Genomic DNA, 27,282 nt, shown 5'->3' with positions numbered 1-27,282 from the left:
AATATCATTTGCTGGATGCTGCTTAAATACTGTTTGCTTTCAAAGACAATGTTAGGTGGATTCTATTTGTTTCAGTTTTTTCTTGGCTGCAAATAGGTGGACTAATTAATTCAAATACACAATTTTCTGTTTGATCTTGATCTTATCTGCAATTTAGATCTTTTGGGGACATACAAAAACCTTCCATTTGGGGGGGTTTGAAATGATGGCTTAAACTCTGCCGTGCTCTAGTCCCAGTGCTGGGTTTCTGACTCTCTCTGTAGAGAGTTTAGACTAACACTCAAGTCTTGAATAAACCCTCTGGACTTGCAGAGTATTTGCTCCTGTGGAAGAGCCTAGCAGATGAATTTGATACCCAGGCTTGAGTAACTTGTGGATCATTTTTCAAAGAGCCTCGAAGCCAGTGACGGTGCTCTTTGCCCTGTGCTGTCCTGGCTCGGGCACGGTGTGCAGCTGGCACAGGCTGGGGATGTGCCCCCGGCTCTGGCAGCACCAGGAGCCTGCTGAGACACCGGGCTGGGACTCCAGCCGCTGGGGAACATCTTGGTGAGTGTGCTGCTGGCAGGCGAGGCCGCAGGCTGGATGGGCCCTGCTTACAGGTGGGGGCATGGAGAAAGAGGAACAGAGAACGTGCCGGGGGAGGGTGCTGGGTGAGCTGTGCTGGAGCCGGACTCTCAGTGGGGAAGCTCTCCCTGCCGGCTGCAAACACTCTGCAACACGGAGTACAGCTCTGTAACACAGAGTACAGCTCTGTAACACGGAGTACAGCTCTGTAACACAGAGTACAGCTCTGTAACACGGAGTACAGCTCTGTAACACGGAGCATCGCTCTGCAACACAGAGTACCACTCTGCAACACAGAGTACTGCTCTGTAACACAGAGTACAGCTCTGCAACACGGAGTATTGCTCTGCAACACAGAATATCGTTCTGTAACACGGAGTACTACTCTGCAACAAAGAGTACCGCTCTGTAACACAGAGCATTGGTCTGTAACACAGAGTACCGCTCTGTAACACAGAGCATCACTTTGGAACACAGAGTACGGCTCTGTAACATGGAGTACAGCTCTGTAACACAGAGCATCGCTCTGTAACATGGTGTACCGCTCTGCAACATGGAGTATCGCTCTGCAACACAGAGCATCATTCTGTAACACGAAGTATTGCTCTGTAGCAAAGTATTGCTCTGCAGCACAGAGTACCGCTCTGTAACAGAGTGTCACTCTGCTGCTGTGGTTACCCTCTGCGAGGTGGAGCTGCTGAGCACGCGATGGAGCCGCAGATAAACTCGCTGAGCTGGGAGCCTCCAGTCTGTGATCTCGGTGTAACTCTGGGCAGTCAGCCCCCCGCCAGACCTTGCTGCACACAGAGCTGAGCCAAGCAGAGAGCAGCCTCTGTGTCACACTGCTGTGCCCAGGCTGTCTGTGACAGCTCTGCTCACCCGGTGCCTTGCCCAGAGGTCAGCTCAGCCAGGAAAATGATGCAGAATGCAATTTGGGCATAAAACCAGGGAGCAGGAAGAGCTCAATTTCCCCACCGGATTAGGTATTGTAAACCATTCCCAGCCATAACCTACAGTGGTAAACAGCAATACAGTGTGCCTCATCTTTCTAAGTACACAGCATTTGCCTTAGTCCCTTTGCTTGTTACTCCTGCTTCCACGTGACTTTTCCCCCTTCCTCCAACAACTCATATTTCTCCTCATTGCAGCAGATAATGGCTAGTCCTGTGGCTTTGCAGCAGCCAGGAGCTCACAGCCATTTACAATTGAGGCAGCAAAAAGAAAAGTAAGCAAATCTCTGGGAACTGCAGAGGCAGGGTAGAGCACTGCTGCAGATCTGCGGACCGCTTTGCGGAAGGTGAGGCAGGAGCGGATACCCAGTGGACACAAGTGGGAATAACTGTTCTGCATGTCTGAGGTGGGGCAAACTGCTCCTGTGGGATTCCCCAAGTGTAGATGGTGATTTTCTGTGAATGTCTGCATGAAGCAGGGTAGCATAGGAGGAGCTCGTTAGGTAAAAGCTGAGGCTTTTACCACCAGAGGGTGATGCCTGCCCCCTTAGCAAACGTCCAGGGACGGCAATAGCCTATGGAGCTGCTGCCAGCTCCCCACTCCCCGTTAAACTACACTGTCAGTCCCAGTGTTCATATGACCCCTGCTGAGGCTTCCTAGCCATGAGCCCCACTGCTTCCCTCACAAAGTGGAGATGAATAAGAATGAAGTAAGGAACAGGTTGTGAGAAAGCCCTGCTTTGGGCCAGCAGGGAGCATTAGAAGCAACGTGAGTCAGGACCTAGAGTTCAGTAAGGGAGAGTCGCAGAGTCCAAAAGCAGCTTGCAGTCAGCACGCATGCAGGTCAATTGTCCCTCAAACACTACTGAAGTACTGTTTTGTGGACAGGGAGTAGGAAACATAGTGATAAACAAGGTGCTCAGCAGGTGCACATCTCATCTGCAAAGCTGCAGGCATTTAACTTCACTGTGTCTTCTGGACTGTGCACAGCTGAGCCCTTTGCACCCAGAATAGGAAATGTGAGCTAGAAAACTCAGCAAAATACCCCTCTGGCTCAACAAATGTTTTTTCTCCAAGAAACAAAGTTTTACACAATATATAGACAATTAAGCTGGGGAATAAATAAGCCCATCAAGCTCAGGAATAAAAGCCCTCAGAAAGAATGGAAAACAAATAAGTTAGATCACTTACGTAAGAGAAGAAATGCTGTAGGTGCCGATATCCAGCTTGTTAGTAAGGTCATTATGAAGTTGTGACAACAGAGTGGTTTCGCCCAAGTTTTCATGAATTTTGCTCTTCTGCAGTGTCTGGGAAAAAAAAACAACCTAAAGCAGGTCACATGATTATTGAGAAACTACAGTCACATCCTGAGTAGTTAGATTTGCAAACAGAAGTTGCCTTTTTTGGGTTTAAGCTCAATACATAAACAAACTTGAAAGTGTTTTGTGGAGAAGGTGGACAGCCAACAGCACAGCCTAGTTCAACTGTTTTGCTGTCTAAGGGACATTTAAACACTAACAGTTCTTTTTGCATATTGCAAGTCCTACCACAGAGAATTTGTTTCTGCTGAAATCTTCTAAATCTGTGGATAACCAAGTGGATTTTCTGTCTTAGAAGAAGTTTTCTGAGGCATTGTCTTTCTTTATTGCTATTCTTCTTATGAACTCAACTTGAATGCTACCATGTTTTCAGTAGAACACTTATTTGAATATTCCCTTTTCATGATCAGCTTTTTCAGGAGTAGAGAATCAGCACACTATGGCTGCTAAACTATTGCATAACAGTTCCCAGAGAGTAACTTCTAAGAAAAATGTCTTGATGTCCCTGTCTTATTTTGCTGTGGGAAGCATTGGTACAACTGACTGAGTGTGGCAGATGCCATAGAAAGTATTTGTTACTGCTTTGACTGGTAGTGTTGGTGTGCACACAGGTGTGTGTGTGTGTGTGTGTGTGTGTGCAGTTCATTTTTGCTCTTTCTCTGCTCCTGGTTCTCTATGGGATCAGAGCTGGAAACACCAAAACCAAGCAAACAAAAATCTCTACACCAGCTGGATGGGAAAGATCAGGATCCTTGTAAGAAACCTCCTGTGTTTTTGTACTTCATGTTTCATCTGCAAATGATCCCATGCTTCAAGATTCCTGAAAACTTCTTCTAGAAATAATAACAGGAATGTCAGCTTGCTTGTTTTGGGGTTTGGTGGTTGGGGGTTTTTTTTTATTTGGGGGTGTCTTTGCTTTATTTTGCTTTGGTCGGTTTTTGTTGCTTCTGATGGCCCAAATCAGCAGTCTCAAGTAGTTTTAGTATTTCAGAGGAGGAACTAAGCATCTCAGTATTTGGGTGAAATCTCTAAAGCTATTTGCTTTATTCCACTGCTGCTTTTCAATGAATGCTTAGCTAGGTGACTGCACACAGCTGACTGTATAAGCTTCACTGTTCTTGTTCACAGCATACCTGCAGCAAGGAAAAGCACTGACCAGAATAAGACAGACTTAAGATAATCCTGCTTTGTAATAGGTTTATTCTGATTCTTGACCAAATTGGGAAATGCGGTTTCAAGCACCGTCATCATTATCAGCCTTCCCTCTGTTCTTCACCATCCAGCCAGTGGGCAGGATATATATGTTTAATTAATTCTGCTTTTACCTTCGACCTGTAAATAGTGGGAGTAATGTCAGATTTATACGTTACATGAATAACAAGGATTTCTCAGGAGACCCTGTCTTGGTGAAAGAGGCTAACTGTAATTTTCAGCTGTGAGTAATTGTATATAATATAATCCTAAATGATTTTTCTTCTGTAATTTCATTAGAGTTTAGAAATTTAATTAGATTTTGAATCACTCTGAAATAAAGTAGCAAAACACCCAGAGACTAAGTGCAGTGGTTATTTTGTCCTCCGAGGCCAGAATTCTTGGTCTCAAATTGGCATGTGTTCATTAGGAGGAAGTTTGCAGAAGTTCTTGATATATTATTGTCTTTCAGAACGGACTCTGAATAGGTCTTTGGAGAGCATTAGAAGAGCACACAATTATTATACAGACTCTTTTTGAGGTTTAAGATCATCTGCCTTTCATATACTTAATAAAAATACGCCTCTAAAGTTGTTTAAGAAACTGTGGAGATAGGAAAGATGCTACTCCAGTGCCTCAGTGCTCTTCCTGGTTTATTAGCAACTCCAGTACCTGTGTATGATGATACAGAGAGGAGCTGTTTGCCTTACTTTAATGATTAGGTAGGTTTATGGTTATTTTTATTGCTACACATATGAACTGTCATGGTGGCTGTAATTAGAGACACACTAAAATGCTGTTCCTTCTATTCCATCTGAGGTTCAAAAGAAATCTGTCCTGGCCAACTTTGATTCTCTGTGCAATTCATTCTGTGGGCAAAAAGTGGACTCAGATGGCAGTGAAAAACATGAAGCAAAGACCAGTGCAACAGCTTATGATAGCATGGGATGCCAAGGTAGTTGTGGGTTTAAAAAGGAGATTCTCTTAAAAAATGAAAAAAACAAATGTTGTGAAATGAAGAATTTCAGCAGGACAAATCAGACAGACAAATATACAAAAGCTCTCTCAATAACAACAAGATAACTTATTTGAAAAGAAAGTAGTAGGTCCAGTGCAATGGGATGCAGTCCAAAAGTGAAAAATCAAAAAGAAGCACCCTATATAAGCAGAATATTCTGTTACAGACTGACCCATGCAAACATTGCTGGCTGACTCACGTCAACATCTTGTTGACAGGATTCTAGCATCCTCTGTGTTTGCCACTTCAGCTAGACAGGAGTGAAACAGTTCCTTGATCTGATCCAAGGGGTCATTTCCTTTGTTTCATTAACAGCTCTTGATGAAATCTCATCATCACACAGATCCAATCTTCAGGCTCAAATGTATGCTTCAGAGTGTGGCCAAATAAATCTTGAGTCCAGTTGAAAAAGGTTGAAAGATTTTGTGCACTTTGCTTGATGGATACTGTGGTGATTAGACAACCTCAGGCAGCCTGGTGTGTGTGGATATGCTGCCTTCCATCAACATGTCATGTCACATCATGGAACAAATTGAACAAAACATGTTCAGGCTGGCTACTGCCAAAAAATCAAGGTGCTTTTGCTGTGGGCATCCAGAACAAATGGAAACTATGCTTGAAAACTCACAGCTGCTCTTCCTTTGCTATTTTCTCAATCATCCCCTCTGTCAGGACTCTGAGCTGCTGGGACAACTGGAAGGGATTCCACATGGCATCAAGCAACAGAATCACAGATGTCGGGTGTGTTAACAAAGGGAAACACGCCTGCACCAGTTATTTAATGCTTTCCTCCCTTGGTGTAAGGAATACTGTGGGAAACCATTCGGCATTCCTCTCTTGTTCCTTTTTAATTCCCCTCCATCTCTCTTTCTTTTTCCATGTAAAGTAATGTGTTATGCTACAGAGATGCTGGTACATTTTAAAAATGTGTTTTCTGGATTTTACTTAGGGACACTATAGCTTGACTCTGTTACCAACTCAGAGAAGTGTGAGGAGGCAAAGAAAAAAGCCGTGGGACATGCACTCAAATCTCTTGTGTACATCAGGAAAGACAGTGCTGAAGTAATCTCTACATTATTTGTCTCATTGATGAAATCTCAGTGGGCAACTGGAGGAGGAGATTTTTCCACAGGTTGTATATTCTCTGAAGCACTGTAAGTCCCAGTGGAGATGCTGTACTATTTGTAAAAATACCAGAGGAACTGGGATGCTGCAGGAGGAAGAAACAATCCCACACAGCTCATGAAAGAAGTCATTGTGGGAGAGTTTGGCTCTGTGAGCAGTGAGTTTTGGACTGGGTGACCCTAAATGAAGGGCTCCAGTATTCACTGGATGATATTGTCTGGTGCTCTGATTATCTCAGTCACTGGAGGGGTGTTTGTTGATAAAGTTCCTTTACTGAGGCAGCACTGCTGGAATTTTTCCTATGTAGGAATTCATACGGCATGAACAAAACATGCCAGGCAGGCTGGCTTTGTCATTGTTGCATATTCTGATACACTCAGCTGTGTCTCAAAATACCTTTGACGTGTATGATTATAACTTAGAAAGCTCCTAAGCAACCTCTGAAAATGGCTAGGTGCTTACTGTCTGAAGGTGGAGTGTGTGGAGGAGGAGCAAACTGCAGTCAGAGCAAGAGGAAAGGGTAAAGTATGTCCAATTTCCATCCAATATTCTTGCATCTCCTGTCCATCTGTATTCTGTATAAGCATGTTGGACTTTACTAAAAGGAAACCATGATGAGTTTCCTCCAAATGATCTACTAAAGAACATAGTGTAGTAGAAGAAACTTTTTTTGTCTTTCCTGTTTCAGATGTAAAATAGGATTTTCAGCAGACTAAATCTTCAAAAGAAAATACGCTGTAAGAGTGGAAAGGTTGAGCATCTTTATCAGGAATGAACTCCTGAAAAACACCAGCTGTTCCTTTGGGAAAATGTAGATTCAGTGCTCTATAGGAGTGGTAATTCAGGTAGTTCATGTCCCTGTTACCCCTTCTTGGCTGGGTCACTTGCTGAATTGCATTCTCATGATGTGCTGTAACCAGAGAACAGAATGATCCATTGCACTGGCACAGCAAAAATTTGGTGTATCCAGGGATTTTTGTTTTCTTTTGCTAGTCAGTTCAACCATCAAAAAAGGGGGTATGAAATGTGAAATGTGTAACTTCCACAAGAAAGCCTGGTTAGTTTTTGGGTAGAAATGTTCAACTTGTGGTTTTGGGGGTGGGTGTGTTTTGTTTCAATGATAAGGAAGCTTTTGCTCTCAGACTGCTAGTCAAGGGCAGCTATGCCTAGTGAACAGTGGACAACTGGGCTCCTACAGCTCATTTGTATTATTCCTTGCATGTACAAACATGTTGCACTTTGCTTTTGAAATCCTGTTGTCAGAAGACAATTTGGAATGTACATAGAGCAGAGTTACTTGAACAAACCATGCAGTTCCTGTTCAAAGGAATTGCCACTTTCTTTATAATATAAGCAATACTAGTGCCATGACATTAGACCTAACTGTATCCCATTTTGGTGCCAGCTAATATTTGCATTTACACATGGCATTAAAGAAGCTGGGACTTCTCTTGACATAAAGCAAATGTTGCATCTTTAATGGAATACAAGAGGCGTAAACAACCTAATCCCTTTTTTGGGATTAGAAATGTGGTTTTTTCCTCTTTTACATTTAAAAGCACTAAAAGTCTTTAGACATCTTCATAAACACAGGTTAAAGTTAAACAACCATTCAGCATTCATTTCCATGCAGATTCCCCAAAATAGATTACATTATCTGCCTGTGAAAACAGCTCTTTTGCTCACGTGCACAGTTCTGTGGAAAGCTGAAAGATTTCAGCCTCTGACAGAGGTGTTCAGAAATCTCATCTGTGCATGGTAGGGCTGTGCCTGCCAAAGTGAGTGGAAAGACGTTTATAGACAAGGAAGAATGGCAGTAAAATTCAAATTTAGATAGCTGAAGTAAGAGAGTTAAATATGTTACCTCCCTTCTTTCTTTAATCCTTTATATATAGATACAGGGATGTAAAAACCTGTTTTAACTCCTTCAACAGGAATTTAAGTACCTACATTATGGTTTAAGACCATTGGAATATTGGAATCTTATAGGATCTAACCTGTGTTATCTTTCTGATGGATGAGGCCTGAAGTCTTTCCTATGAGGGTAGTGTTAATGATAGGCAGTTAGCAGAAACAGCATCTCAGTGCAGAGGCACTTTGCTAGTAAAATCATCACTATGCCTGATCAAGTGACAGCCAAGGCATTCAGCTTTTACTGTGTCCTAACGTCTGCCTGCATCACAGCCCAAATTAATCTTATGGGAGGATCTGAAACAAGACTGCCTTTCTCACTGAATCCTTGCAGCACCACAAGTTCTGGTAGATGCCATTCCCCTGCACTGTCTATCTCTATTGAGCTTGCAGACTCCTGCACCTCTGCTTCCCCTCACACAGAGCCCTTAGTGAAGTAGATTAATTTGAAGATATCCTTAAAAGCTTTAGATGGTGGACAACAATGTGAGGTGATTGCTGATTGGCAGCTTACGTAAATGTGGCCTTCATTGCTCTGTAGAAAGCAAGACCTCGGCCATAACATATTTCTTGATTTCCTTCCCTTTTGTTTGTCACTGTCCTTGTTTATCAGTCTAAAGCATATCAGATGAACCAGGCCAGGGGCAACATGGGGTTGCTTGAAGGTGTTGATGCCACAGGGGGAAGCAGCAGAACCAGCATGTGAAGTATTCAAGGGCTGACTTCGAACTATGTGTATTTGTGATATGCAAGCTGCACCAGGAAAGGGAATGTGAGGTTACTGCAGTCACTCAAGCCTGTGAAGATATTTGTCATTCCAAAACCATGCTGTTGAGGGCTTTGGTTGGTGGGGGAACATCAGGGAGGGTAAAATAGAAAGTGGAATGTAGGTTCTCAGGATTGCTATTAAAGAGGAACAAGTGACATCATGACAAACTCATCTATTTCTCCCCCAGGGAAGAGATGGAAACAGCACACATAACATTACCCCTGATCTCCTGGTGTGAATTTTGCAGGGTTTGTATAAATCCAGTGTACATGGATATAGCTTAGGCTGGGACTCCTGTGTTCAAGTGAAATATGAAGTGCAGTTCTGCCCCTCTTGGGCTCTTATTTTCTCTGTGGTCTTGCTGACACCTGAGCCTGGCCCATGTACACCAAGGCTCTTTATGGGTTCAGCTAAGCAAGGGTTTGCAGAATGAGGAGTGATGAAGAGACTGCATCTACATGTCCCTGTTTTGGCTGCAGAAAATCAAAACCATCTCCTTTTGGTGATGAGTATCCTTAAATGCCACCATCCACTACTGGGATGCCAGGGAGAGTGGTCTTTGCATGGTGCCACTGCTGCAGCCTGTGGGGCTGTTTCTGCCTATAGCTCACAGCTCTGGGTTTGCCTAGACATTTCCAATGACAAGACATGTCCTATACCTCTGGACATATTTCATGTCCAGCGATTAATTTTTACAGCATTGTTCCATTATTTTCTTCTTCTTGGCTGTCTAAGGAAGTCATGCCTTGATAACACCTGCCTGGAAATGCAGGCTGGGCTGGAACTGATGTCCTCCTGACTTGCTTGGATCCATTCTCATCTCTTGGGATCTTCAGTATTAATTGTCTGTTTTCTACTTTTTTGAGCTTTTGCCTTTCTCAGTCCAGTCCTTTTGCTGTACTATCATCTAGAAGTGAATGCAGATGCAGCAGAAGGTTTTGTTCAAAATTTATTTCCCTGGTGCCCAAAGTAGGACAAAACTGAGAAGAACCTGAGCAAGAACCTGCTGTAGTGCTAGGAAATTTCTGAGTTGAAAATGGAAGATTTTTCAGTGATCCACATGTTCACATGGTCTGACACTTTGATTAAGGGAGGGAGGGGTTAATTTGCTAGCATCATAGAATGGTTTGGGTTGAAAAGAACCTTAGAGATCATCTAGTTTCAACCTCTCTGTCATGGGCAGAGGCACTTTTCACTAGACCATGTTCCTCAGAGCCCAAACCAGCCCTGAACACTTGCAGGGGTGGGGTACCCCCAACTTCTCTGGGCAGCTTCTTGCAGTGCCTCACCAGTTCCAGTGCCTCACATATCATGTTCCTTTGGAATTTGATTGTCTAAATCATGTAGGAAAAATTCTAGTCTGAGTTACATGTGTACAGTTTAGTGTGTCACTGCTTTAGTATCTTATTCTGGTTTTTTCTGTGACTGAAGGATTTCTAAATTTCTCAAGTCACCAGTAGGACCCCAATCCAGCAAGGTTTAAACAACATCAGTAAAATTACAAGGTGCCTGTTTTCTTTCAGGACTCTCCCCCATGAAGTCCTTTATGATCAGCATTAGCAGGTGATTCCTCCACCCTGGCAGCCTCTACTGGAGTGAAATACAAGCACTTTTACCAGCACTTACCATGGATAATTAACAGCTTAGTTGGGGCTTCAGTATTTACTTGAATTTGCAAGGTTGCAAGACTTAGGAAGCCCAGTCTGATCATTATTCACTTCTGAGACAGATGTCGTGGAAGAGGTTAGTATAGTCCCTGGCTTCCGTGTGAAGCTGGGAGCAGGATTTGAGGGGGTAGGGATGTAGGGAGGCCATGGGGGAGGGAGCGAATGACAGCATCAGAAGTGAGAAGACTTAAATAGCTGCAGGAGGATGCTGATGGCCACAGAAAAGGGGCAGGAACACCTTTGGCTACAGCAAAAGTGGCATGACATGTTAAAGGAGAAAGGAAATGTAAAACTGAGAGTCATGCTTAAACTACAGACTATGAAGTGCCTTGTCTGGGGGTGGGCATGTAGGGACTGATGCTAAACGAGTAGGTATATTTTGTAAAGCATATTTGAGGGCTCTTAGGCTAAGGAAATTTTAGATGAAGTTTCAGATGTCAGGTCAGACAAGGGGACAGAGATATAGCATAGCAGCAATGTTAGTCTGAGCAGAGAGCCAATAAAAGGTCTTGGCTCATTCTACAGAGATACAAAGATCATGCAGCATTTTCCAAAGCCCTGTAGCAATCAGGTACTCTTGCAGTTGATCCCATGGACTGGGCATCCATATCCCCTTGGCTCTTCAGACTATCCTCGTCTCTTCAGTGAGCTCTTGCTATCCCACTTGGTGTGATAAAAGAAACTGCTAAAACTGGAGGCTGCTGAGTGTTATGCTGCCTCTATTCAAATCTCTAATGAGCTCCTCCTTGTAGCTCTAGGTTTAATTAGTTTTCATTGCAATATTAATGATCCAAACAAACCATTTTAACTTTCCTGTTGCACAGCTGGAATCTTCTTATTTAGTATTGTACTCTATAAGGGAATCACACCAACTTCCTTTCCCCTCCCCCATTTCTGCCATTAATATGCATTAAAATCTCAGTCTCACTGGCATAGAATTTCAGACCTGCTATAAAACTCTAATAATATCTAAAAATGGCAAGGCTGAACTAGTGACAGAGCCTTATCCAAATAATGCAAAGATAGATTTCTCCTAGAGTTTGATGGAAACAATTATTAATATTTCATTCTTTTATTTACAGTCTAACAGCATTTACAAAGATTTGTTCGTTCCTTTGAGCATACATAAAATCTCTCTTGAACTCCTTAGTATTAGAGCAGAAATGTCTAATCTGTCAGTCTTCACCAAAAATGCCTGCTTTCTCTCTTTATTTTCCCCTCAGGAGAAGGGCACACCCTGCCCTTCCCAGTGTAGGTCTGAAGACTGCCTACCTCAAAGTCTTCTCCTATCACAATGGACTAGATGCATCTCACATTTCCCTCTGAAATCCCCAAGAGTGAAGATTTAGAGGAGAGCAGAAACCCCCTGGTGTGTTTCACCTCCTGGACTCACTGTGACTTGTGAAGCCTTAAATAAATTGGACTGTAGATATTCTGGATATCTTCCTGTTGAAGGATCCTAGAGAAGACTAGACTCTCTGAAGGACTGACATGGAATCTTGACAGCACCTTCTTCTTTCTAAGCCATAGAAATAATGAAAAAGTTGGTTTCAAGAAAGCTCAGAATTTCTTGCTTAAATTCCTCCTCAGAGCTGGTCTGTTGCTGTCACAAAATCTGGTCAGTTTTGGCTTTTACCTGTTTAGAAATGGATGCTTTCTAGGAGCCTGAAGAGCTGTGCTCTGCTGAGAAGCTGTCAGCAGCTGGATAAAAGGATTTGCCAGCTATACTGCACAAGGCAGGTCAAGATACAACTGTGAAAGTGCAAAATAGATTCAGCACCACTTGCAAAAAGTAATTTCATTGGGACTTACTCTCATAAGTGCTCACATTGTTTTTGAAAATAGGACTTTGGAGTGTGCCCATGAAGATCTAGAAAAGCTGTGTGATTGCTGGCTCTGTTGTTGCCTGCAGGGTCTAAGTTCAAGAGAGGAACAAGTGACTTGATTGCAGAGCACCATCCCCATGACCCATGTAGTGGAGAGCTGGAGGTGCCTCCCCTGGAGCCCCTGCAGCGTTTCCTCCTGCATGACCCTAACCTGCCCCTTCTCCAAGAGGGCTGTCCTCACAGAGCACTTTTCTTTAGGAATTCATCAAGCCACATGGGAGCTAAGCTCACAATTCTCTCCTTAAGTCAAGCATTTGTGGTTCTGTAGATTTTCTTGAAACCTACAGCAATAAAGTAAATGCAGGAAAGCAATTGTATCATCAAGGTCTCTGGCTGCTGCTCATGTTGGGAGAATCAACCAGGAGAAAGGCTGGATACTGATGGTCAAGACTTCACTCAGGGGTCCCAAGGTTGCTCCAGCTGTGTAGAACTGTAAAAATAAAAATCTCCACCTCCACCTCTGTGTTTAAATACCATGTCTTTTTCTGCATGCCTAGCTGCCTGAATAGAGACTTTTAGTGTGTGGGTATCCTGACTTATGGGACTCATGGCCCTTGGCACATTTGTCTGCAGCAGCAGTTTCTTGAATATTCATATCAGAGAGCTGATTTTGCTATTGCTGTTGTGCTGGTTTTCTTCATATTTTTATTCATTTGTTGAATGGGAGTATAACCTGCAAATCACTTTGTCAAGCTGACAGGTGTTTGTCCAAAGTGCTTCTGCTGAAAAGTTGTTGATAACTAACTTATTTGCTCCCATGTAGAGAAAACAAGAGGATGTGTTATCCCTTCAGAAATCACCAGAGTAGATGGGGTAGAGGAGCAGCCAGGGAAATGAGGGATGCTATCTCTTTGCTCATCTGCAAAAAGTGGAGGTAAGATTGAACTGAAAACACAATCAGAATCATATCCTGACAGTGTGACAGGGTGATACAGCCTGCACCCTCAGGAATGTGTGGCATTGTGGAGGATATAGGGAGCACAGCTTCTGGCTGGGCTGTGCCCAAGTTGGGAAGGACATCTTCAAGAAAGGAATATAACAACAACTGGGAGATAATTTCCCTGAGGTTTCATGTCACCAGAGTTGCCTTTAGTGTTTTGTTGCAATTGACAGTACCACAGCAGGTAAATGAGCAGTTTAAATGCACTTCTTACTCTAAATGCAACTGTTACTTAAGATTAAAATTAGTAAGATCTCTTATCACTGCCAGCTAACCACAGCTTACCACACAAATATCTCCCTTACTTGGTTTCCAGGGGCTTATTGTCTTCCCTTGGCTGCCAACATAATTATGTGTGGTTTCTTCCTAACTCAGCTCTGCCAGAAAGATGAACTTTAGTTTAGGTTCTTATCAAGAGGACTTTCAGTCTGTTCTATTTCTTCAGAGTCACACCTGAGGCATCCAAAGAGGCCAGCAAGATCCAGAGAAGGGAGATGGGCATTAAGGTTAAGCCAGAAAACTGCTGGGCACTAACACCCTCACCGCCTTGGCAGCAGTCAGCGCAGCATGTGTAATTGCAGCTTCAGTGACCTGCTCTGCTCTTTCTTCAGCCAGCAGCCCCTTGGTCAAAGTATTGCTGTAAAGCTCAAACCAAAGGGATTATACCAAGGGATGGATCTGCTTGAACAGAATAGTTTTCTAAATTGAAATAAATTGCTGTTCAAAGAGTGCTTCCTTCAGTGATAGAAGTGTGATTTTACCTCTTTCTATTCCTTGTATCTCTGCAAAAAATGAACCACCTGAGGGGACAGCTTCATGCCTCTCCATATCTGGAAATTTCCACTAAAACTGAGCCAACTTTTGATAGCAAAATGTACATTTTTCAGTGATGTTTGAATTAAGAGCCTTGGTTAATTTACTGCTCCCAGACTAAATCACATGGCACTTAGAGAAACATCATTTTATCTCATACCAAACACGTTTTTCATTGCTGGTGGGGCTGACAACATCTCGTGAAGAGGCAAGACTTCAGGAGAGCAGATGCTTTATAGTATTTCTATTTGCTTGCCATTTTGAATCTGTGCACCACCAGCTAGATTTTTCTTTAGCAGCTGAACATAACTCGTGGTTTTGAGAGGCATTGAGGACTGACAGCCTTATGTAGAAACCATTTAATGGCACTTTTCTCCCTTTAAATGAAAGAATAATTTCTTGTGCTGAAACAAACACAAAAATTGATATGTTTTGGGCATAAGTTGGTGTTGCTGCATTAAATACTGAATCTTCTGTCTCCCCATAGAAGCAGGAGGGCCAGGAACCTTGCCTTAGGTACAGGCACTCTAAAGAGAGAATCGCAGACACTCACCTGCAATTTCAGCAAGAGCATTTCCGAAGACAAATAGTACTGCAGGAACCAGGTGCATTTATGGTTGGTCATGAATAAAGAATAATTATATTAAAGGTGAAGGGTTGGCTGGGCAGCCTTCCTATTCTGGAATTGGAATCTCCTCTTAAAATCTTGAGCCATTTGGCTTGTGATTGAAAGCTGCATGATGTTTCCACGTTGGAGCTCACTGCAGGGAAAACTTAAAGCTGTCAGTTGTTCCAAAAGCTAATGGAGACATTAAAAATATAGCAGCTTACTGGGGAGAAAACAGGGTGTGTGGGGAACACGTGTTACTAGCATATGCTGTAACTGGACTGTAAGTGGTCTCCACATATTCATGAATGATGGCTGACCTCTACTCTGCTAGGGCACATGTGTGCATGTCCATCATGACAACACACTCTGAACTTACTCTATCAGAGGCTCTTGGGAACATAATCCTGATATCTGTCTCCAAATATAACTCTGCTGGTCTGCAATATAAGGCAGTGAGGAGAGCTGCTGCACCCAGGAGCCATTTGGAAACTGCTGCAGTGATATTCACAGAGATCTCTCTGCCTGGTTGATGACCTTCTTCGCTAAGAGGCAAATGTCTGCAGCTTGTAAAAGAAAAAGATGCCTCTGAATGCCTTTCCACTTTTAAAAGCTCCTCAATGCCGGCTCAGCAGAGCAAGTGAAACCCACAAGTGGCAGTTCTTGCTGTGTCTGTACTGTAAGAATGTATGCAGCCATGCATCTGGACAGGGAGGCTTGTCCCAAGCAGGGGACTGGGAATAATTCTTGGAACTGCCTCCTACTTAGAGCTGGAGGTTTGACCTGAGCCAAATCACTAACTAGGAACTGTTTCAGTCAGTTCCTGAGGAAATAAGTCAGTGTCCTTCTTTTTAATCTGTTTGTAAAACAAGACTGCAGAGCAGTTCACAAGGGATTGGGAAAGACTCATTCATTTGTATTTAAAGAATATCAGGATCTTTGGAGAAAAGTTCCTTATTAGAGCAATAATGAATACAAAAAATAAGAACAATTCTGTTATCACACGGAAATTGCAGAGATCAGCATCACTTGACTATAACTTTATTTGTCCTGTGGATTACAACAAAAGAACAAATCATCCTCTCTAAGTGTTTTTGAATATGGAGGATGAAAGTTATATATTGAGATCTTTTAAAAGAAAATTAAAACTTTAACTCTGAGGTGTGTGTAATAAAATGGCACTTTAATTCTCTAGTGAGCCATGCAAGCTTCTTCTGTTAATTTATTCACTTCTTTTCTTTTTGTGCTTCATGTAATATTCTGAAATTATTAATGTGGCAATATATTTGACCACAAAAACCTGCCTTCTAGTGTTGTTAAGATTGTGAATTAACTCCACAATGGAAGGCATTTCTGACTTCAAGGCAAAGAGATCATGCTTGGGATAAAATTAGTAACAGCATGACAGATATGCAAGAACTTCTAGCAGAGGTTTTCTCAGGTGTCTTGCCATGATGTGTCTGCAGGCTTAGGTCTGTCCAGCCTGTGGTATTCCAGCAGTCAGTGTTGTGTCTCTGTAGTGCAGACACCTGAGCTGCTGTGACCCCTGGGACACAGCACAATTCTCCCTGAGCAGCACTGCAAGCACTGCTATGCTTGGGACACCTTCCAATGCCCAGGGAGGGTGCTCAGTGCCAGGCTGAGGTCCCTGTGTCACACCTCCCAGTACAGCACACTGCAAAATCCACTTCGTTAGGAGGCACCTCAGCCCTTAAATGACTTGTATGTCATCTGTCTTAGCTGGCTAACCCAAATCCCAGCAGCAGCCAACAGAAAGGAATTCGGTGGGATGAGTGCAGTTCAGTGCAATCTAAACCATACCTTCACAATTCTACAAATACTGAGATGTTGTCCTAGAAATGCCCCATCAATTTCATTTGTACCTCTGAGCTGCTTCATCGAAGTGTGACCCTGCACCTTGTAGTGATTGTGGCATAAAGCCTTGACTTACCGGTGCCAGCCTAGGTTGCAGGTACCTTTTCTTATCTGACTCCTTCCATCATCCCTGTGTTTAGGCATTTCTAGGACTCATCCTGCATCAGTGGTACAGTTTACGCTGAATGGACAGTGTAATTAATGGGTACAAGTTCAGGACTCCCTCTCTGTAGGGTTTTGTCAAATAACAGGCAAAAACTGGGAAGAAACCAGGGTTTTGTTAGGGGTAGTTGCTAGGATTAATATCAGTTACAAAGAATGGGAGTAGTTAAGGAGAAGCTAAGCTGAATGGTGTATTCTACACACAGCATCAGGAATTACTGAGACCTTGGCTCTGCTGTGGATGTAGCACACACTCCTGGGGCAGCCTGGAGAGGCTGTCTTGGCAGAGAGCTATAAGGAGCAGGATTTTCCAAAATGTTTTTCTCAAGCACAGTGTTGCTCTGTTGGCTCTGGGATGTGTGTCTCTATGCTGGTGAGCTGCACTCATGCCTCCAAAACATCTGCTTCATGCTCAGCAGTTAGAAAGGCAGACAGAAGGCTGGGAAAGGGACCAAGAATAGTATTGTGTCCCACATAAATCCATTCTGAATAGTCTATGGTGATTGCTGTCACTTCAAAACAGTTGTAAGAGCAGATTAAAGAAAGTCCAGGGATTAGAAGTGTAGAGAAATGCAGAGTATATTCTTCCATCAGAAGGACCATCAGCTCCAGTGCTGTTGTGTGAGCCGTCACTTGATACTTGAGCTCCCTGACTCTTGGCACAGGAAAAAGAGTGTTTGGTTGGTATTGTCTTTGCCAGGGGCTGGGCAGAGGCAGATTGCATCACCCTAACCCTTTTCTGGACTTCTTCTGAAGAAGAATGAGGTAAAGTTAAGGTGAATTTTTCACTCAATGAAGAAGAGTTGAACTATAACTGCTCACTCTCCTCACTGCTTCCAGGCAGAGAGCTGCTGAAGTGGGGTCAAGCCATGGCCATGCTCTGCTCTGTCCTCCAGTTCTTGTGCTCAGCACACTGAGAGCTGAGCACATTCACTTTTCACAGGGCTGTCAAATAAACAGTGAAAGGAAACAGACTTCAAGACTCTTTTAATTGGAAAAGAGCACGTGTCTTTTTAGGCAAAGGCAGTGTTTGCTCGTCACTGCTGTCAGCAGCAGGGGCTCTGCCCAGAAGGCCCTTTAGGCACTTAATTGTGTTAGGGGAGCTGTGAGGTCACGATGCAGCACCCATAGTGCTGGCAGCCTGTGGCAAGGGGAGGTGGGCTTGGTGTCAGCCCTGGGGTGTCACTGCCAGCACCACTCAGCACCCCTGGCTCCCTCCAGCCCATCTCACACTGTCCCAGCCACGGCGGGGGAAGGACGGACTTGGTACAGGCAGATTCCTCTCTGCAGAGAACTGGGTATGTGTCTCTTTAGTTCTTCTTTCTGGGAGAAATTCTGTTTCCTGACTGATTATGAAATAAAATACAACCTGCAGGGTGACAGCTCAGCATGGTTTGGTTTGGAAGGTTGGAAGGAAGTCACTTAGAGGAGAATACTTAATTTGTTTAGGTGCTTTTGATTTGATCCTATTCAATCTTAATCTGCTCATATTTCTTGCTGGAAAATTCACAATTAATATACAGATATGTGACCAGACCTGCAAATTTTAGAGGAAAACAATGACTGTTTGTACTGCTGCTCCTAGTTTTCTCTTTATTATTTTCTCAGATTTTTAGGATTTTCTCATTTATCCCTGCTCCCTTTGAATCTCCTCTGGTATGTATTTCATTTGTATTTCCTTGCTCAGGGGATCTCAGTCATTGTTGGGTTTCTGTCCCCTTTCTAGGGCCAAAGTCCTGCCACCTCTCTCCAGCTGTCTCAGTGCTTGGTGCCTGGGCTAAGCCACTCAGGAAGGTTTCCTCTCTTGTCTGCCAGCTGTCCTGAGCTTGTGATTCTTCCTTAGAGGAAGAAGGGCATGTCAGTCATCCCAGAGGTGTCTGCTAACCTCCAGTGATGAGGAAAGGAGCCAAGATCAGTTTAAACTTGTAAAAGATGAGCAGTGGGTGTGATAGATTTTGTCCACTGATCTCTCCTTCTTGCTCATACAGGATATTTGTCACTAGAGCTGTTCTCTGCCTCACATTGTGAACTATTTCTGCATCCAACACTGAAACAAGTGTTCTTAACTGTCTCTGTCCCCTGGGGGTGAATTTGTGCATTCCTGTGCCCTCACAATAATAATAAATAATATCTTCTATTTATAGAGCTTCAAAGTTTCCCAAAGAGCCACATTTGAGATGCAACATACCAACAGTTAGTGCATAGCAACCCTAGACAACTTAAGGCATATGAATGTATCCAGTTGAAGCTGAAGCTGAGATTTCTTTTGGAAGAAGATAATTGCAAAACTTATTAATTATTATTGGTTTTGTTTATGCAGCTCTAGACTCGAGAGCAACAGGTGTTTTTAAAATATGACCAGCAGTTAGAAAAAAGCACAAAGGTATTACAATCATACCACAGTAATTTTCAGAAGGCAGAATGTCCTAGTAAAAATCCTCCCTTGGAGGTTTTTTCCATGTAGGACCCAGCACAAGCTATTGAATAGCCCATAATGCCAGAAGAGGAGAAAGATGGCTTTTTCATAAGTTCCCAGTACAAACTTGACCGTATAGTTTGGTTGCTCTGAAGCTAGCAACATGTCTACAAAGCATATTGTAGGTGTTTAAAGGTGACATCTGGAAAGAATACCAATGCAAGTATTTGATATGAATCCCTATGTATTTTGCAGGGTGATTTTGTTCAAATTGACAGTGGGATTGATAGGGACGTTGTGTCTTCAGCAACAGGACCATGTGTACATAGGCCTGGATTTATAGATCATCTCTAATTACAAGGTTAGGTGTTTGCTCACTCTGGTAACAGCCACAGTGGAAACCATACATACTGAATGAATATTATTAAAATCTCCTGGACTTCAAAAACTAATGTAGCTCAAATAGTAAATAAAAGGACAGTGTGATTATATTGGAAGTATTTTGTAGGAGCAGTGAGTCTACAAATGATTTTTGAAGGAACTATGAAATGTCCTGTCTTTAGTTGTTTTTTTTTTTTTACATTGATGTCCAAGTAAATGGTAAAGCTGTGAAAGGTGCAAAGGAAAATGTGAATCAGAACACTGGAATTAACCATTCATCAAGGCATCTAATGCTGAACAATATAAAAATATTCTTTGAGAAGAGTGTTTCATTTTTACGCATTTTGATGCACAACACCCATTCCTTGCTTTCTTCTGAACTTTCATTACTAGCATGGAAGTTTTGTATTTTTTCTTCAGTTGTTTTCCTAAAAATCTGTAGTCTTTCAGAAAGGGTAGAGATGTTTTATTTTCAATGGAGATGTTTCATGCTTGTCATGCTCAACTAAGCTTGAAAAAGACTATCCAAGTTCTCAATAGCATCCCTCCTGCTAGGACAGCACAAACTCTGTCTGAAGCAATAAGCAAGCAGAGCATTTTCAGCCCCCACTCATGTCTGTGGAATGGTTTCTAATGGTCGATTAGAGCTGGCTCAGCTGCATATGCCAGGCTGCTTCTGCAGTAAACATCAATTTCCAAAATATTCAGGTTTTGTGCACCACTTTGAAATGTGTGAGATGCTGCTGTGCTTCAATAGGACTGGAATATTGAAATCAGAGGGACTTGCGATCCCAAATGACATGGGCACTGTTAAAAGTGTTGCCAATGGAGACATCAAACCTTACCTCTTTGTTCAGGCCTGCCTGCCTGTGCAGTCATTTTCTGAATGAATGTGGGAACATTGGATATAGGAATTGCTGCTGTGTTTTGAAATAGCAATACTTTCTGTCACTAACTAAAAGACTGCAATGGAAATTCAGCTTGAGCTTGCAGTGCTTAAATGCTTCAGTCTGCTCTGTATTGAGTGTAAACACTTCTGAAATCAAGGACAATATCTGTATGAGTGTCATTATGGATCAGCTAGAAGCCTCGATATTGTGAACATGTTTAGTTTTGTTCCTAAGAGAAGAGTCCCTAATTTCTGAAGGAAGATAATTAATCATGTACCTGTTTGCCACATTAGAATTTTCACCAGTAATAATTTCATTATTGTTTTATGTTTATCTTATTTTGTCTAAAACACTTTTGTAAAGTTTAAAGGAAATCAATTGTGACTTTTTTGAAATGGTAGTATTTATCTCTTTATCCCCACTATATTTTTATTCAAATATTTGACAGTGTGAATTTTCTAATTAATTTAGCAGACTAGAAACATTAAAAAAATGCCTGAAGGCAGTTGTTTATATGATCATAATTCAAACCACATGCCTTTTCCTTAATGGAATGAGAGTAAAGAATTATTTTGTTTGCATTTGTCGCTTTATTGATACCAGCCACTTCAGTACATTTTGTGTGGTGACTTTCAGTCCCAGAAATCACTTTACTGCTAGGAATAGTCTCTGATTACCTGGGACTCATCTAATTAATCATCATTAATGGGTTGTGACATAGTTTTTAGGCCTGGGAGAATTCTTAGGGTGTTCTCTGATGGCATCTGCCTATCTACTCCACTTAGATCACTGACTCCATTCTCCAAGTTCAGCTACAGGAAAAGAATGAAAATCCATCCCTAAGCCACCCAGTTCACCCAATTCCCTGGGCAGGTTTTGCCATGGACCTCTCAGGTGGTCCTGGGCAGTGTCAGCCAGCCCAGGTGTGCTGCACACGGAGGAGCTGGGACGATTCCTGCAGCGTAGCAGCACCAAGGCGTTCTGTCTCTGAGTGCCCTGTTTCTGTTTCCTTGCTTTTCTGCAGAGGTTGCTTTTCTGTTCCTCATTTGGCTCCTTTCTTCTCAGTCACTATTCAGCACTGTTCTGCAGAGAAGCACATTTGCTATCTTTCAGGTCAGGTTTTCAGCTGTTCTTGGCCTTGCTGTGTTTGCGTGAATTCCTCCCGCTAAGGCTGATAATCTCACTCCTTGTTAATCTTCCATTCCTGACATTCAGCAAAACCTTGAACAATTACACATTGGCTGTTTCTGAAAAGATGGGCATGAGCTTCTCATTCTCTCTCTAGTGCTTTCTGGTTTACTGAATGCTGATTTTAGACCGCTTACTTTTCTTAAATGTGACGTAAAGTCATATCGTTTTGGAGAGACAGTATTATAATTATTTGGATTACTGGAATGAGAAATGCAAACAGCTGTGTTGCTTCTTGCAGTTAAGGGGTGTGCTCTGATCTGCTTGTGGACTGGAAGCAGGTTAGGTTAGGAAGGTTAGGAAGTGTATTTGCTGTGCCTGGCATTCTCCTGGCACATGTTTTTCTGTCAAGACATGCAAAAATTGAATTTTTTTCAAAACCTTTGTGGTTTCCAATAATCCTTTCCTGAGAAGCATTCTGAACTAGGAAGATAGTTGGTTTGAGAAGGAGGAAGTGCAAATTTAAATTTCTTCCCTGTCTGATTCACATCTTTCTCCTAAACCAGCTGGCCTCCCCTTCACTGTCCACTGGTGCCCCAGTACAAAACCACGCAGGGAGATATTTTGCACCCCAATATCTTCTGAACCCATTTTGCAGTACTCGAGTTTTTGAGATCATGCAGGCATGTTTTGATGCTTCATTGACTTCTGACAAATAAAATTGTACTATAAAATTATTTTCTTCTGCTGTTCTTCACTCGTTCTTGGCCCACGGAATGTGTATTCTACAAACCAGAAAATGAAAACCCATGTAATTCAGGCAACTCATTAGACTATAACAAGTTTTGATGTTTTATCTTTTCTTTCTTCACCTCTCTTCACTTCTCTTCTCCCAGAGATAAACATACATTTGTACCGCAGTACCTCTGCAGTACCAGCTGAACTGCAGTATAACACAACTTCCTCTTGTAGTGCAGCACACCACAACTTCCTCTTGTCATTTCCCAGCACCTGGGGGGAGTCAATCCTGCCCTCACTGCCCAAACCCCATTTCTCAGCTGTGTAGGAACATGGGACAGGAAAAGGATGGTGATTCTTTGGAAACTTCCATGGAAAATCATCCAGTGTGTTGTGTGAAGTGCAAAATACTGCGTGAAATCTGGATGGAGGTGTGTGGGGCTGAAACAAATATCATACTGTCTGGTTCACCTTGTCTGTGGTGGGGCGAGGGAGTGCAAAGGACTGAGAGCAGCCATGTGGCACCTCTGGATTGACTGGACTTCTGGCTGCCTGGGCTCTCATACGATCCCCTAAAAATAGCCCCTTAAGGTGCCCATCATTGTTTGGCCAGCTATTTTAATTAGCCTGTGGTCTCTGGTTTTTGCTTTGCAATTTGTAAATGGGAAATATTTACACTAGGCCAGTGACCCCACATTCTTCCAACCTTTTCTTAAATTAGATGGATTATAGCTATGTTTATAAATTACCTAATGCATTTGGCTGAGCATCTTTAAATGTCGCTGGCTTCTACATAATGTTTTTAATGAGAACTAATTTTAGATCACTCCGACTATTTACTGGTATTTTTTCCCACATCTGATATGCCACAAGTGTGCTCATGTCTTAAACTTTAGTTTAACAAAGACTGGTTTATTGCATGTCCTGGCACAGGCTGAGCCTCTCCTGCAAATTGCAAGGTGCTGTCAGCTTTTGCTGGCATATCCTGATGAGAAGGGAAAGATTTCCAAGAAAAATCAATGCCCAGAATGCAGATAGGTATTTAGCATGTTTTTTGGCTATTTTAGGTAGTGCAAACACTTTGGAAAATGTGCTCAGGTAGAAGAGTGCTTTGCAGGTTTAATCTTTATTTGTAGAATAATTTAGCCCTCTTCTGCTGTTTAACATTCTCTGTAGTTAGTTTCTTTATTGCCACATTTGTCTTCCACTCTTGGCAGAGTGTTTAATATTCAAGCAGTTATGCAAAAACAGCTTTCTAGGGTTCCTCAGGTGTGATCACCGTAGTGAGGTAGCGGTGGTACTGGTAAATCGTGACTGCTCCTGACTGAAATGCCAGTTTGATTTGGGGGAAATATGCAGGATGAGGTTGTGACTGGCATCCTTGCCAAAAGTGTCCCTGAGGCTGTGTTTTTAGAGTCCTTCTAGGCTACATTCTGTCCCCAAAAGCCAAAAGAGAGATGCTGAGCCCCAGGCTGGTGCCATGGTCGGGCACTTCACAGAGTTTTAGGATGAGTGTTCCAGGCTGGAATTCAGACAAGTTCTTTCTGAGTCAGCTGAGTCTGGGTGCTATTGATGGCTCAGCAGCAGGGACAGGAGATCAGGAGATCAGAAATTATTTTAAAATTGCATTTAAGGTCTTATTCACAGATGGACAAAAAGATGGTGGAACCAGTGTCTGCCAGTGACTGTAAATGCAGTCAGAGTCAAAATGTAGCAAAGTTTGTTGGTTTCATAAGAAATCTGATTCCAGAGAAAAAACATAGCTATTTTTTTTAGGAAAGAATAATTTTTACTACTTTCTGAGGGCAGGATGAAAATAATTTTGACATTTTATTTTATTAAACATCATATTATAAAATTATGAGAGATGAAATTAAGGAAATATTTCTTTTTCTTGAACCCTTTTCAGATTTCTTCCAAAGCTTCCTTTTGCAGAGACTTTTTACTTTGCTAGGCTTCATTCAAACTTCAATAAGGACAAATGGGAAAATTATGCAATGGCTTTAAAAAGTTCTCTCCTTGTCAGAATTCTAGGAGTCCCTAGAGCTGGGACCAATGAACTTTATCTTCTGGCAAGATTTGAGCCCTAAGGAGTAGGCCTGGAGAGAGGCTGGGGATGAGTCCTCCATCTGTCTCATTGCACAAATTCGGCATGAAGGCATAAGCAGCTCTTCCAGAAAGGTGGAAAAATGTCCCCAAGGAAGGAGGCCATAGGACTGCCAATGGTTCTCAGGTACTGGGGATCTTTATGTCCCCACATACATCTTCTCAGCTGGGATTGTCAGGACAGAATCTGGTTCAAACCAGGATGTGTAAGGGGCTGGGCACAGACAGAGAGGAATATGACCTGCCATTTCCCCTGGTGCCACGTGCAGCACAGTCTGTGCTGGCTAGGAGGGGGAGCTGAGCAGAAAATACACCCTTGATCTTGTTCCCCCTTGGGAAAGAAAATACCTGTATCAGTAATTCACTGCTTCACTGCTTTTGTTCAGCAAAAAAGTTTTGTTTTGTGACCCAGAGGCTGCTCTGTCCAGCCAATGTTGTACACTTACCTACACTCCTTGTCCAGTGCCCAGATATCAAGTTATTCCACTCACTGTGATGATAGTCAATAAATCATTCAATCTGTGGCTCCCAGGTAAGAACTGAACCTGTGTTGCTCTGCTGGACAAAAAGTGCTGTAAGCAAACAACTGAAAATTCAATATAGTCCTATTGCTCTCATGGGTTCCTAAACAGACCCCTTGCTTGTTAACGCCTTGAGAATTATAAAACATTTAATTTCTGCAACCAAAACAGTTTGATGCTTGAGTTTTCCTAGTCCAGGGTGATGTTTTCATTTCTGTTTATAATCAGTTCCACTCTTTGGTTTCCACGTACCAGGGACTTTTTGGATGTGATTGGTGCATTGACCCCTTGGGGTCTGCATACTGCTTCTCTGGGATTTGCAGCTAAGGTAACAAAGGAAAAAAGCTCTCTCTGTCAGTGGGGCAGAACCCCATTTATTTCCCAAGAGAAAGCATTGTGATGGGATACAAATCAGAAAAGGCTGAAAGCTACTGCTCTTGCATGAGGCTCTCTTGTCAGAATTCTCAACATTGCCAAGCATACAAAGTTTCAAGTGTGTGTGTGAAAGATGGAATTCATTATGCATACAAACATACATACATTTTCCATAGACATATTTGTGCAAATTGCATACCGTTTTCATACAAGTTTAAAATTTCAGTCCAAACTGCTGTCTGAAAAAGTTCAGTGTGATCTGTTATTGCTTGACACTCACTGAAAGAAAGCAGCAGGAATTTCTGGTTTTTAAATTTCCTGGGAATGGGATAACAACAGCTAAGTGCCACTGGGTTGTGTTTCCTGTGTGTTATTCAGTAATTTTCCCCAGAAGTGGTTTTATTTTAATGACAGCCCGTCTGATCCCAGAGGCTCATCTGAACACTGAATTAGCAAATATTTACTACCACAGTATTTGAATAAGCTTAATGCCTATCCCAAGATTTGAGTCCTTTCAAAGCTGGAGTATGTGAATCACATTTATCCTGATAAATATTGTTAACCCCAGTTGCTTTCATGTGAGAGGCCTGTTTTGGATTTTCCAAGCAATCAGCCAACCTTCCTGCATTAGCAGTTACCATTTCCATAGGGATCTTTCTAGCTGTGACTGAGCCTCTCAGCAGTTCACAAGTTCAGGGCTTACAGAAAGCAGGGCTATACCTGCCTCTCTTCATAGACAGCAGAGATGGGTTTATTTTTAGCACAAGTATTCCAGAAATACATTCCTCCCCTCTTTAGAAATCTGTGGGAGAGACAGACACACATACAGACAGTTTTGCCCACATTAGTGGCAGTGGGTGCCTGAAAACTACTTTTTCCATTGTCTCTTGTAATCCCAAACCTTTTTTTCAGTGTGCACTAGTTCTCTCCTATGTCTCAGTCCATAGGTGCCGTGACTGATGATACACCAGACCTTTGTGCGTAAGTGCTGTTACAGGTGCAGAGCATGGGGAGCTGCTGGACCTCTGTAGTTCCAGGCCAGAACTTAGCACTTAGAAGTGTCCTGATGTTTGGCAAGACCAGCATTCAGTTTGGGATGAGTTAGAAATACTTGAGCACAAAAAACCCTGACCAGGACTTCAGGAGAGTCATCTTTGCAAAATCTTCCTGCTGGAATTTAAGGTGAAAAGTACACCTTCCTCAGGTCGGGAACTCAAAGCTGAAGGTAGCTTTGGAGAAGGCAGGTCACTGTCCCTCTGAGGAGGGGTAAGCCTGGGCTGCTCTTGGATGTCAGGGACAGTTAGTTCATCAAAAGTGTCCTGGTGCTTGGAGATTCTCAGGCTGCAGAAACTTGCTGGTGCTATACCAATGTAATTAGCAGGACTTTTTAATGTGTAAATGACCACTGGGCTCATGTGGAGTCCTGCTCTGCCATGGAAGCAGGAGTTGGGCAGTAATCACAGGAGATCCTGCTCTTCATTTTGCTGTAGGCTGTGGTTCAAGTCCAACATGATGCTGAACCCCAGGAAGGTTCCGTGACTCCAGTAAGAGCTGTGTGCACTCAGCATGGCACAGGGTGCCATCCATTGTTCAGATCTGCAGTACAGAAGTGTAGCTTGTTGACTTCATGGCATATTTCTCCCATTATCCAACATCCTATTGCAGTGCGCCAAATGAAACCCAATGCTGGCATGTGCCTTCCAGCAGGATGGCTGATCTTGTTTGCTTTGGAGGGACAGTGGAAGAGGTCCTTACTCCAAGAAGTCCAAGAACACTGGCTACATGTGTCCAGCCTTGATGATGAAATGAGCTATTTATGAAAAAGCACCCACAGGACAGCAATGTGTTACTCGTGTGCATATGTACGCAGTATTTTTAGTGGTGACCCTAATAAACACTTTGCCTCCCACCTGTAGGTACAAAACTGCAG

At 42.7% G+C, this 27,282-nt stretch overlaps 1 protein-coding gene and 1 long non-coding RNA gene across 3 annotated transcripts in view; one reads left to right on the top strand and one right to left on the bottom strand.

Annotated features, from left to right (window-relative positions):
• The window catches only part of TMEM273 (transmembrane protein 273), a 30,323-nt gene extending 15,559 nt beyond the window's left edge, over nt 1-14,764 (bottom strand). The window contains exons 1-2 of one of the 2 annotated variants that reach the window (XM_041461640.1): nt 14,707-14,764; nt 2,706-2,821 (exon numbers count right to left, since the gene is read on the bottom strand). In XM_041461640.1, coding sequence (XP_041317574.1) covers nt 2,706-2,799 — 94 coding nt within the window. In that variant the 5' untranslated portion in view covers nt 2,800-2,821; nt 14,707-14,764. Of the gene's footprint in view, nt 1-2,705; nt 2,826-14,706 lie in introns of those variants that run through there. The other variant, XM_041461641.1, reaches the window with a different exon arrangement.
• On the top strand, nt 477-13,936 carry LOC121350367. Its single transcript, XR_005954657.1, has 3 exons — nt 477-546; nt 13,164-13,274; nt 13,786-13,936. It is a non-coding gene; the product is annotated as an uncharacterized LOC121350367 (long non-coding RNA).
• Nucleotides 14,765-27,282: the final 12,518 nt, after the last annotated feature.

This window comes from Pyrgilauda ruficollis, unplaced genomic scaffold (assembly GCF_017590135.1).
Source record: "Pyrgilauda ruficollis isolate IOZ18807 unplaced genomic scaffold, ASM1759013v1 scaffold15, whole genome shotgun sequence".
In the NCBI taxonomy this organism is placed as follows: domain Eukaryota; kingdom Metazoa; phylum Chordata; class Aves; order Passeriformes; family Passeridae; genus Pyrgilauda; species Pyrgilauda ruficollis.
The sequence above is the reverse complement of the archived record's forward strand: the minus strand, read 5'-3'. Positions and strand labels throughout refer to the sequence as shown.